At 35.1% G+C, this 12,305-nt stretch overlaps 2 protein-coding genes across 3 annotated transcripts; both read left to right on the forward strand.

Annotated features, from left to right (window-relative positions):
- The first annotated feature begins 2,233 nt into the window (after positions 1–2,233).
- Positions 2,234–6,149, forward strand: LOC113284452 (transcription factor SRM1-like). 2 transcript variants are annotated; one of them, XM_026533908.1, is made up of 4 exons: positions 2,234–2,603; positions 3,708–3,779; positions 4,143–4,519; positions 5,618–6,149. In XM_026533908.1, exons 1-4 carry the CDS (start codon positions 2,559–2,561, stop codon positions 5,889–5,891), a joined length of 768 nt encoding a protein of 255 aa, XP_026389693.1. In that variant the 5' UTR covers positions 2,234–2,558; the 3' UTR covers positions 5,892–6,149. The 2 variants fall into 2 exon arrangements, with proteins under 2 accessions (XP_026389693.1, XP_026389695.1); XM_026533910.1 differs by lacking the exon at positions 2,234–2,603 and adding an exon at positions 2,646–2,901.
- A 948-nt stretch (positions 6,150–7,097) lies between these two features.
- Positions 7,098–9,508, forward strand: LOC113278500 (probable serine/threonine-protein kinase PBL8). Its single transcript, XM_026527322.1, has 8 exons — positions 7,098–7,280; positions 7,397–7,480; positions 7,715–7,818; positions 7,933–8,111; positions 8,209–8,341; positions 8,438–8,562; positions 8,661–8,763; positions 8,870–9,508. The coding sequence occupies exons 3-8, from the start codon at positions 7,755–7,757 to the stop codon at positions 9,220–9,222; spliced, it is 957 nt and encodes a 318-aa protein (XP_026383107.1). The 5' UTR covers positions 7,098–7,280; positions 7,397–7,480; positions 7,715–7,754; the 3' UTR covers positions 9,223–9,508.
- Positions 9,509–12,305: the final 2,797 nt, after the last annotated feature.

Below are 12,305 nucleotides of genomic sequence, written 5' to 3' on the forward strand. Positions count from 1 at the left end.
TTTTAAGGACCAGAGCAATGCTCAATCCAATTCAATAAATTTTCTATTTACCAAAAAGAAAATGGAAAATATCACTAATTTCAATATGCATCCTAGTTTTTTTTGACAATTTATTCGTGTCCGCACCTGCAACAAAGTTCCCGCATTAGTGCTACTAATAAAATGAAATCTTTTTTTTTGTTGCTACCGGTATCATGATACATAAATATTAATATCAAATGAAATTGATGTCACAGGGGGTTTTTTTTTTTGTTGCTACCGGTATCATGATACATAAATATTAATATTAAATGAAATTGATGTCACTGGGGTTTCTCCCTTTGCTGATGGAGGCATACGTGGTTTCAGACCTGGACATGCCATCTCTACGCTGTGAGCCGGAAGCACAACAAGTATTTGGATATCTGCACATCTCATGGGTATAGCTTTGGAGTTTTGGTCTTCACGAATTTAGGTGAGCTTGATGATGATATGGTCGTCCTTTTGAAGAGACTGAAGAATTGCTTATTAATTACGACGTTAACAACAAAATAGGTGGTTCTCTTTTTTATAGGGTAGGTTTGGCTATCCAGAAGGAAGTTGGTGCACAGATTATTGCCCGTTTCCCAACCATTCATGTGTAAATTACTCTTTATTTTTCTTTTTTTAAAGCTCTTGTGGCCGTTTTTTTTATAAAAGAATAAAAAAAATAATTTAATTCTTTTCAATTAAAATTATCAAATGTATCCTTCTTTTCATTGCTTGTTTAGTTAATGGGGTAGGATTCTTTGACATGGTTATATTGACATAATCCGTTGACATGGTTATAGTTTTTTTTACTGAACCCAAATAGCAAGGAATTTGAAGCTAGTTTTTTAATGACATGTTCTTTTTATAAGTCTTTACATTCCAACCAAAAATGAGAGCATTCATAGATGTATAAAAACGCCATCTACGATTTTGAATATCAACTGTTAGAAGATTAACGGTTGAAATTAAAATTTATGGATGATGAAGTTTCGTATTTCGGAATACTCTCATTTTTGGTAGGAATGTAGAGTTTTATATGAGGAACATGTCACCAAAAAATTAACTTCAAATTCATTGTCGGTTGGGCTCAGTAGAAAAATGACGCTAAAATGTGAAGATTATGTCAATATAACTATGTCAACGGATCCCACCCCTTATTTAATGAAGGCTATTATTGGGGCGTCACATTCCATTAGAGGGGCGTCACCTAATAGGACAAAAACGGGTCACCCATAAGTAATATAAAAAAACCCTTATCTCAAATAATTTTTTATTGACTGAACAACCTTATTTAGTTAATTTTAATTTAATTTAATTAAATAAAAATTAAATTAATGAATTTTGTTGTATACTTGGTGAATTCCGGGACAAAGTTTTTTTGGGAAGAAAAACTGGTCGTAAAATAAACTTCCACGGTTGGAAATAATCCAAATCTAGACGTAAAATCACTTCTACGATTGGAAATATTCCAAACCTAGACGTAAAATCACTTCTACGGTTGGAAATATTCCAAACCTGGACGTAAAATCACTTCTGCGGTTGGAATTAAAAGGAACCTAGACGTAAAATGAGCTTCTACGGTTGGAACTAATTCAAATCTGGGCAAATAAAATTCTACGGTTGGAATTAATCCAAACCTGGACGTAAAATCACTTCTACGGTTGGAAATAGTCCAAACCTGGACGTAAAATCACTTCTACAGTTGGAATTAAAAGAAAACTGGACATAAATCGGATTTTACGGTTGGAATTAAAAGAAACCTGGACGTAAAATGAGCTTCTACGGTTGAAACTAATCCAAACCTGGACGTAAAATTACATGCAAATAAAATTCTACGGTTGGAATTAATCCAAACCTGGACGTAAAATCACTTCTAGTTAAAGGGTAATCTAGACATTTGTATATGTGTTAGGATATCCCATAACCACTTTTTTGGACATTAAAAATCCAAATAAAATCCCTCTATTAGAGTGTGACGTCCCAATAATAACCTTCTATTTAATACAAATGCTAGTTGTGGTCTAGGTAATTTTATTTTTCATATATTGGGTGGTGCTATTCAAAAAAGAGTCCGTGTCCCAACTTGTTTACTCCGTTGCCAAATAAAAACTCTCAAGTTTAATTCTTTTTTAATATTTTGAGATATTATTTTTTTAATAGGATGAAATAGAAGAAAATTAAATGACCGAGAGGTAGCTGAATAGAAAAATCATCAGCCCCATTTTTGTCTCCTACTGAGAAAAGAAAAGACCTAAAAAGAGGCAGACACTTTCATGCTCCTTCCTCCTCTCTATCAAATTTCTCTCTTCAGTTCAGTCTTCTCTCACGGATATTTTAAAGTGGTTGTTGATTCGTTTCAAAATAGTCCCCACTTAACCCCAACTAGAGAACATTTCAATCATCTTAATTACTCTTTATTCTACTATTTAATTTGTTAAGAAAACAATTATTTTGCAACTTATAAAGATTTTCTCAAGATTGCCTATCAACATCATTTAAGCCCACCCCTCCTGTAAAAACCATCAAATTCTAAGGGTTCTTATTGTTCTATGTTCCTTTCAGGGTTTGAAAGGCCATCTTCAGAATTTTTTAAGGTGTGTGATTTTTAATTTTGAGCAATTTTAGGGTTCTTATATTTCTGTATTTGGGGTTTTCTTGGTAATCTTTGTTTTTGTCAGATTTAATTCTCATTTTGGGTTAAAGATTGAATCTTTGATGTGGGTTTTCAAAATTGTGTTCAAATTAGTAGTTAGGAGTTCAGTTTTTGAAACTAAGTTAATGGGGTTTTGAAGATTTTTAGTTCAGGGTTATTTTAGAGTGGAACTAGCTTAATCTTCTTACTGTTAAAGCCTATTAGGAAGTACAAATGGGGAAGGACTTACTTTTTGAAGGGTAGGTTTGCTTTTAATTCTAAGATTTTGACTGTATTTGTTAGTAGTTTTTCAAATTGTAAGGTGGTTTGCATTGTCTGGAAATTGTATATTTGAAGTGGATGTTGCGATCATGGGTAGATTTTTGAGTGATGTTTCTACTCTAAGGGGACTATAGTGAATGAGCTAGTATCATTTAGTGGTGTCATCTTTTTCCATTTTGGAATAGTGGACAACTGCTTTAGTCTTTTTGATGATTGATTTTTGTTCTTTCGGGTTTTAACTTTGAGTTCAAATTCAGCGAAGAAACAAGGTTTTAGAATGATGGTCATTTTGAAATAAAATTCAGTGAAGAAAACAAGTGTTTTTTATACTGTTATATAGTGGTTCATGTACATTTGAGGTGAATTTTGCTTATGGAGGGCTAAATGAAGTGTATCCCTTTTGTGGTGTTGGGAATTACTAGTCATTTTGGGTGAAATTTAGAGTTAAAAACAAGTTATAGAAATACATTTTAAGTGGGCATTTGAATTCAAAAGAAAAATAAAAGGTACTTCGCATGTGGGTTATTTTGTTTTAATCTCAAAGGTAACTTTGAGTTCCCAATTTTAATCATTAAAGACAATTAGTTTGTTTTTCATTTTTGTCTGGTGCATTTGTCTTCTTATTGCATTTTGTTGGCCAACACCCTAGTTTTCTCCTAGAATTCTTCATCATTCTTGGTTTTCCTATTCTTACTTGAATTACTTCATTTTCTTTTTGGTTCTTTCTGAAACAACTCAATTTTTCGATCTAACGGAAGTTTGTTATTTCTTTTGTCATGAATAGGTCAGCATTTACAGGAAGCCCAATTGGATAATTCTTTGTTCCTGTAATATTTTGGTAGTGAGCTTGATGCAGGTTCGTGGCTGTTGGTTGTTCTGATATTTGTAACTTCCCTCCTCGCTGATCTGATAAATCTGACTTCAACCTTTCGTCTTTGCGAAGAAACTCAGTATATTGTAAACTCTGATAAGCAATTTTGATTCTGCTGTAGAAGAAAATTATCTAGCACATATTCTAGAAAAATCCCCCTCTTTTGCATCGTTTCTTAAGCAGTAGGGTTCTGATGTGTCTCCCGATTTTGTGTATTCACGGTTGTGCTCTAATTTGAAGACACTTTTAGGTTTTCATATTATCTTTCAATTTTTCTCTTTTGCATTACGTCAACAAAATCTTCTTTCTTTTGGATGAAAACTTCCGACAAAATTTATTGAAAGCTAGATGACCGCGGATGAAACCAGTGAGAGCTCCACATGGAGTAGGGAGCAGGATAAAGCCTTTGAGAATGCGCTGGCTATCCACCCAGAAGGTACAGAGAATAGATGGGAGAAAATAGCTGTGGAAGTAACCGGAAAAACCTTGGAGGACGTAAAAAGTCACTACGATATCTTAGTTGAAGACATCAGTGGGATTGAGGCTGGACTTGTGCCTGTGCCTTGCTATGTTTCTTCTCCTGAGGGTTCAGCGGAACATGTAGGTGAGGGTGGTGCCAGTAGAAAAGATGAAAATTCTCAGGGTAATTCAAATCATAAAGGAAAGGCATCAAGGTTGGATCAAGAACGCCGTAAGGGAATAGCATGGACAGAGGAGGAACACAGGTATGTTCATACAAAAAAAATGCTTCTTTTTATTTTCCAAAAGCACACCCATAGATATGTGAAACATGGCTATTAGTGGAGATAGGCTGCTGTTGCACTTTTTTCACCTTATTCGTCAGTGTGTCTATATGTCGAATGCTTCGCATTGCATTAGCTTTTTGAAACAAATGTTGCCTTGGTAATTGGACACTGCGTGTGGAAGTGTTAAACATAGAAATTGAATCTGCACTATGATACTTCAGTGTTTAATATTTACATTCTGTTGGGAATCTATTAAGTGCTCTGTGGGTTTTTTGTTTGTTTTTGCTTTGATTGTTAAGAGTTATGATGTTTTACGGTCTGCTGATAGTTTACTAGTCTGTACGTATCTTTGTTTCACAAGGTTGTGTTGGGTGTACATAGACAGAAACCCAGCAGATTAAGTGATTTAGTTTATGAAAACTGTTGGCAATGATGTTACCGCTTAAATAGTATTGTTTTGTGCCATTAAAGCTGTGTTACGGCGACACGCCTTTTTTTTTTGTGGCTGTGTCGACACGGACACTGATTTATTTTATATATACCGTGTCCCTGTTTTCTAGTTTTTTATCTTGTCGTGTCAAGGTAACGTTTTGGATACGACACACCGACACCGTGTCCATGTCGCCGTAACACAGCTTTAAAGTAAGACGTCATCTTAAGAACAAATTATCCTCTTTGTTAGTTGACATAACTGTGTTTAGATCAGCTTGCTCTGTAGTTTGGATAATACTGTCTCCAACAGTAGTGTGTCTAATAAGGACAAATATAAGAAACCTTAGCAATATTTTTTACTAGTAAAGGTTAATGTACAGGAATTTGAATGTTTAAGTTTCTGTTGCAGTAACTTAGTATGGGGTTGGAGAGATTCTCCTTACTTTGAGGGAAATTTTGTGTTCTGGTTTAGCTGTCCGAGAATAGGAAATGAAATATCTCTCGATTATCCTCTTGTAGTTTGAATAAAAACTATTTTTCAGCGGAGAGGTTTATTTGGCTAGGCCTTTATTTCCATTGCATTATCTGTTTTAGCTGAATTTCTTTATTTGGTGTGATCTTCTAACACAATTTTTAAACAATTAGGTTATTTCTTCTTGGATTGGAGAAATATGGAAAAGGTGACTGGCGTAGTATATCCCGCAACTATGTGGTGACAAGAACGCCTACCCAGGTAGCCAGCCATGCCCAGAAATATTTCATTCGTTTGAGTAATTCAATGAACAAAGACAGAAGGCGATCAAGCATCCATGATATTACCGGCGTAGGTGATGCTGAAAACATATCAACAACTTCCCGAGGGCCAATCACTGGTCAAGCAAATGGCCATTTTGCTGCTGGACCCAGAGCCGTTTTATAGACTAAGCCTACAACTGTTTGTTTTTCTTTTTATATAGGTAGTGCTTTTACATAGTGGTCTACCACTGTGTTTGTTTATAGTCATACTGTCCAACTGTTGATGAAAAGTGTGTTTGTTTTGTAAGCACCGGGTACTGCCTTCCAATTCCATCTAGCCGTTAATTTACTTCTATTCACTTTTGTGTAAGAAGAACATTAGATTTCAGTGCATTAGGCAGTTCTCTTCAAAGTTAAAACTAATTTAAATATCCTCTCTATAGATGTATGATGTGGAATGGGTGGCAGTAGGCCTCTGATTTGGCTGATCATATCTCGCAAGCAACAAAGTGTCTTGACCCGTCTGGCGAGTTTTGTGAGTGTGACTCTAAAGATGAAATGTAATTATAAGTTTCTTGTTAACATTTTCTAGTTTGAATGACCCTCTCAATCTTGCTTAGCGTTTATTATATAATTCATGAACAGAAACTTGGGTTGAGAACAGCTTTGAATTGGGTGGGCATTGGTTGGCTTCAAGAATTCTGGTATTCTTTCTCTCTTTTTCTGGCTCCACTCAGTTAAATTATCGCTAGATTAGTTACTTTTAAACTTTGATTAGGAATAAAAAGGTTTTAGTCAACATATAATTAGAGTTAATTCTTTAGTGATGTGAACTTTTGTGAAAATGACTCTGCCACAAGAGCTGCTGCGCACATTTTAGTCGTGAGAATTGCAACATTACCTACCAGAAGACATTCTGTGTTCGGCGTGGATATATAGGTCAGCAACAGCCACATGTAAGGCCTAGAGAATAAATTTGTATAGAAAATGATGTGTAAAAAGTAGAGAAATTTCAATCAAAAAACTAGAACCCACCAGAATCACTTGTAAATCTGTCGGACTGTGAAAGGAACAAGGATACGTTGAATACTAAGTCGACTGACTATACATAATGTGCTCTCCACGAAACATGCTATTATTAGAGTGTTAAGTTACTAGGTAGGTCCTCTGGATGGATCAATTTTTATCTCTGTTTTAGTTGCGACTCGCTTAGGTGGTACCCTCCGGTTGATGAAAAGTTTAAATTTTATATGAAGATTATTAAAAAAACATGCAAAGATTGAAAAATTCAAAGTTTGGTGTAATATTATATTTCAAATTGCAAAAGATGATTTCACTATAAAAAAAATTGTGGGTCTCGATGGCTTCAGAAGCTTTTCTTAGCTTACAAGTGAAAGAGGAAAACAGTTGCAGTGCAGAGACTTTAACATTACTAGAAGAAGACTGTGTTTATGTTTTTTGTGAGAGAATCATATAAAAGAAAGAACACTTTAGAATCTCAAACTTTTTGTGTTTTTTCTTTGATTTGATTCTCATCCAGCACATTTGTTCATTTCTATGTTTATGTTTGGAGGTACGTTGATTTCAAATTGTCAAATCATCAGTGTTTGTTTATGATGTTTTGTTTCTGTTATTTAATGTTCTCTAGTTCGTATGGTATAATTGCTCTTATCATCTTTATTATTACAGGTGAAAATTCCATGTGGATTCACCGTTGTATTCATCTTTTCATTCCCATTAGAACAATCATCTTTTCCCCTACATAATCTACAGGTATGAATATCTATAAAGTTCGATTTCTGTGAGCTTGAATTCAGTTGACTTAAGAATTCAAACCGAAAATGGGTTCATTATATTGAAGTACATTAATGGTCAAGGCTTTTGGTTTGGCTTAGTTAAATTTTTCAAGAGTCGTTATCTGTTTTGAAATTTGGTGTGCAAATTCTCAAATTTCCATTTTGTCTATGAATTCCATCCAAATGATATATAATCTTCATTGCTGTCTAGGCTCCATATATTTGAAATTTAGAGTAGAGAAAACCTTATAATGGCTATCGGATACAAGCAAATGACAAGTGCAGAAATGGAACAATCAGGTCGAAGACCTCCAGGTATGTGCATGTACATACCTGCTTCTTCTTTTTGTTCTCATCTCTATCTTGTTTTGCATTTCAAGTTTGCATACAAACTGCAATGTTATCGACTGTTCGAACTGTTCTCTACAGTTAAGTTTCCGTCTAGCGAACTAGATGAACTTAAGAACCGACCGCTAGAGAGATTGGGGCAAGGATCATTCGGAGTAGTGTTTAAAGGGTCCATTCCAGAAAACAACAGATGGGGGCTTCCGACGCAGGAAATTGCCATAAAAGTAAACACAGGAACAAAGAAAATAATTGAATTCAATGTAAGTAATTTTAAGCCTTTGTGTCTGACTAAATTCTGGTCACATAATAATGCACTAGCCAATGTATATCTTATTGTGTATAGATTTTGATCTTTAGATGGAAAGATGCATTCTCGAATCAATCGAACACCCGAATATTATAAAGCTAGTCGGGTTTGCGGATGACGACAACAGACTTTGTTTGGTATATGAATATATGAGAAGAGGAACTCTGAAAATCAACATTTCAGGTAAGTCTACCTATATATTATAGAACTTGTTTGCTAGGCTACCTACACCACAAAGCACCGCGGCTGTACTTGATATCACTTTTCAATTTGTAACAGATTTGTGTTGGCCTAAAACCTTGCAAATACTGCGAGACATGGCATCAGTGATATGTCATTTGCATCAACAAGACCCACCAATCATTTTTAGAGACCTTAAATCTGAAAATATCTTGATGGATGAGGTCAGGAAAACACGTCTATTCTTAATTCTTCTATATCTTGAGATATACAAATTCTGAAAGTTTATTTTTCACTGACATTCAATCTCATAAATTGGCAGAACTTCGATCCCAAGTTAAGCGATTTCGGACTAGCTAAGAGAGGAAAAGAAGGGTTAAAATGTGGAGGTACAGAAGGTTCATCAGATGTTACTGCCATTTACGGTAAGACTTGAATAGGTATCTATGTGCCCAGTTTCATAAAGAATTTCCTGAAACTCACAGTTCTTTACATGACAATTAACACTGTTTTCTTCGTGATATCTTGCAGGATCAGCAACACCGCTGTGCGACATATACAGTATTGGGATATTGATCCTTGAATTGCTTGCAAAGAAGGTGTTCAAAGACCGAGGGAAGTTACTCGCTTGGGTCAAAGGAAAAGCTTTGGTTAAAGGAAAGGTCAGAAACGTCAAGAGTGTCATTCGTAAGAATTTACTTACAAGTGGTTGTACTGTGAAGAATGCAAGAAGAGCTATTAAGCTTGGACTACAATGTGCAAGCTATAAAAATGATGATAGGCCAAAAATGCATTTTATTTGTAAAGAGTTGAGCAAGTTGGGAGTAATGAGAAGTTTAACTTCATGTTTCCTTAACTTTGTCGATCTGTTCACAATTGGATAGCTAAACTGCTGGAAAGAATGTAGTTTATGCAAGTACTAAACTAGCACAATGCAGTGTTTGTTGTCTCTGCTGATGATAACTCAACACAAGCATAGTTCAATGCCTCCAAGAATAAGAATATGTTCATTTCACTTGAAATTTCACTTACCTTTCAAATGAGGAGAAAAAGAAAGGCTTTCCTTTCATTTGTTACTTCATGTTCTTGTAAATACGCAAGTGTGTTCATTGTTTTGTTGTATGTTTGAAAATACTATATAATTTCAAATAAAAATCACATTTTCTTCCATTTCTTGTCGCATATATTTGAAGAACCATTTGCGAAAGTCGTTAAGAATGCAGCGATATCGGCTGATATGTCGTATCGGGAGCGAAAAGTATGCAACAATTTTCTTGACGAGATTGTGGCTCTCTGAAGAACAAAGGTGAATGGTTTGCTGAACTTGCTCAAGTAGCTGCCAAGATCGTGTTTGTAAAGCTAAACATATGGAAAATTGAAATACAGTCGAGATGTTGCAAGTCCAGAAGCCCAACTAATCCTTCCATTTCAGTGCAACTCATGTGAGTTTGTTAGAGCATTGCTGGTTGAACTCACAAGTTTTGCTATCTCAAGCTTGTTGTCAATATTAGTGATCAAAACTATATCTTGATTTCTAGTATACTAAGTCAAGTCTCGTACTAAGTTAGACTTGTAGTTTAGTATCAGATATCACCCTTGAAGACTGAAGATCGACGAAGACATTTAGAGAACTTATGTATCAGGTATATGAAGACTGAACCATTCTATTTTACTCACTATACTATCACGCTATCTATCGAGACGATGTCGTATGACTTATAGTAGAATTACAAAGAAAAAGTTTCGAGTCAAGCTTGTCTTGTGAAAAATCTCGAAATATGATTTAGCAATTAGATGTTCAAAGGTTCTCAACAATATTAGTTTTATGATTAATTTGTGGATCAATTGAAAATTGTCCATACAAATGATCATATCACTTGGGAATGTTTCAATCATCATAAGAGAGAAGTATGAACTTACCGATACTTTTAATCAGGGTAGGTTGTCGAACCAGTTCGCAAATCATATATATCTGAGATACATAGAATAAGAAGGCCGCAAGTTCAGTTGGGAACAGTCCACGAACCCGGTTAGCGAACCGTGGTGAACTGAATTTTATAAGTCGTATAAATAGGCTAGAAGTTGGTGATCCTAGTTCATGAACCATTGTCAACTGAGTTCGGTAGTCTATAAGGATTGGCAAACCTGGTTCACGAATCGTTTCACCCTGACTCGTGAACAAGCCCTACGATTGGGGAACCGTTGTACCAACTATCCCGACAATGTTTAATATATGCTTAATGACTTATTATTTAATATGTTTAACATTGCTATAACTCTTATAAACACTTGTAAGACTTCATTGATCCACTTAAACACTTGTGTGTGTGAATTATGAATAATTTCTTAGGTGTTTAAATGAACATCAAATAAATTTCAGTTCTTTGGCTAACTTGTTGAACCGAACTGTCATTATATACACGCGATTCTGTAACAGAACCTATTTGTATAATCTTGTATTGTATTTTGAAGACCTAAAGTGTTTTCTTGATTCTGAAGTTATCTTAGCTTGAATTCTAAGATAACCCTGGTCTTTCAAAACTATAAATACAACATCGATCTCAACTGGGAAAACTAATCCTGACACTTTGTGTCCAAGTTGATTCTAGAGTATCCCTATATTGACCTAGGTTTCCTTTGTGAAACGTTATTTGGAATACGACTAAAAGACTTCAGTTTGGGGATTCGTGAAGCCAGGTCCGAATATCTTTACCTTGATAGTTCATGAATCTTGATCTTGCTTTTCTGTTATCGAGGTTCTCGTAGTCTCTTTCAGGAAAGACAGATAGTAATCGCAAAGTTATCTTCGTCCCGGAATTTGTGATTCCTCATGATAGATATATAAAGACTGATCTTAATTGACCTTTCGGAGATTGTTCTTGAGAGGTGGTTAAAGATCTAGGCGGATCTTCGGAAATCAGAAGTTCCAGATTTTTGAGGTTTGCTAGCTTTGCTAATTGGAAACAGATTTCCACACATTGATCTTTGATCTAAACGGAAATCAAATAGGCTTATTATATGTTAGAGGCAGATTGGTATCAAAAGCCTTCACGTCGTTGAAGCAACTCTTAGGTTGTAAAGGACGTCAGTTAAGGGAATCAAGTGAGTAGAACCTTGCGGGGTTCAAGAGACGTTAGGAGCGCGACTGTAACTGCATCGCTTGGAGGGTGGGTTCGGTCTCAACTACATTACAGTCCGTAGTCTTATAGTAGGATAGTGTCTGTAGTGGCTTAAAACAATGTGGTATTAAATATGGCCGAGGTCCCGGGGTTTTTATGCTATTGTGGTTTCTTCGTTAACAAAATTTCTGGTGGCTTGTGTTTTTCATTTTTCGCATTATATTGTTTATCTTTATAATTGGATTTACACAGGTTTGTACGTATTCAATCTAAGTAGATATGACCGCTTAATTGTAATCGATTACAAAACTAATTTCTTGTAGAATTCATATCTTGAAAGATAGATAACAAGTTTAATCACTTGGCAGAAGATCGAATTTATTGGATACGACTAGATTGATATTAGATATTGATTTTTTAGATCGTCCAATAACTCTGCTTAACAATCAGGTTCACGGACCTTGTGTCTATATACATGCTGATTGAGTAGAGGTTGAGATATTAATTATATATACATATTGTCAATAATCATTCAGTTGACTACTAGCTATTGTATTAAGTTTTGTGTATACAGGTTGTCGAACAAAAAAGTTGGGTTATTTGATATCCTGTGGGTTTTCATAGTTTAATCCTGGTTTTCCATGCTGTCTTTTTATTTTATCTTTCACTCCTTCTGTTAGAGCACTGCTTGGTCGAACTCGCAAGCGTTGCTATCTCAAGCTTATTTGTCAAGTTTAGTTGCCAAAACTATAAGTCTTTATTTCTAGTCTACTTATAGCTAAGTCTCGGATTAGGATAGTAAGTCTACTTGAGCATTATACTTCACGACGTTCATCGATTGAAGACGA

The sequence above is a fragment of the Papaver somniferum genome, chromosome 5, assembly GCF_003573695.1.
Source record: "Papaver somniferum cultivar HN1 chromosome 5, ASM357369v1, whole genome shotgun sequence".
Classification (NCBI taxonomy): Eukaryota; Viridiplantae; Streptophyta; class Magnoliopsida; order Ranunculales; family Papaveraceae; genus Papaver; species Papaver somniferum.

Excerpts from the sequence above, each read along its gene's own strand:
- LOC113284452 (XM_026533908.1), top strand. The coding sequence starts at position 2,559 with ATGTTCCTTTCAGGGTTTGAAAGGCCATCTTCAGAATTTTTTAAG. Across the intron at positions 3,780-4,142 it reads TGGTAGTGAGCTTGATGCAG|ATGACCGCGGATGAAACCAG; the intron begins GTTCGTGGCTGT and ends ATTGAAAGCTAG. Across the intron at positions 4,520-5,617 it reads TGGACAGAGGAGGAACACAG|GTTATTTCTTCTTGGATTGG; the intron begins GTATGTTCATAC and ends TTAAACAATTAG.
- LOC113278500 (XM_026527322.1), top strand. The coding sequence starts at position 7,755 with ATGGCTATCGGATACAAGCAAATGACAAGTGCAGAAATGGAACAATCA. Across the intron at positions 7,819-7,932 it reads ATCAGGTCGAAGACCTCCAG|TTAAGTTTCCGTCTAGCGAA; the intron begins GTATGTGCATGT and ends TGTTCTCTACAG. Across the intron at positions 8,112-8,208 it reads AGAAAATAATTGAATTCAAT|ATGGAAAGATGCATTCTCGA; the intron begins GTAAGTAATTTT and ends TTTGATCTTTAG.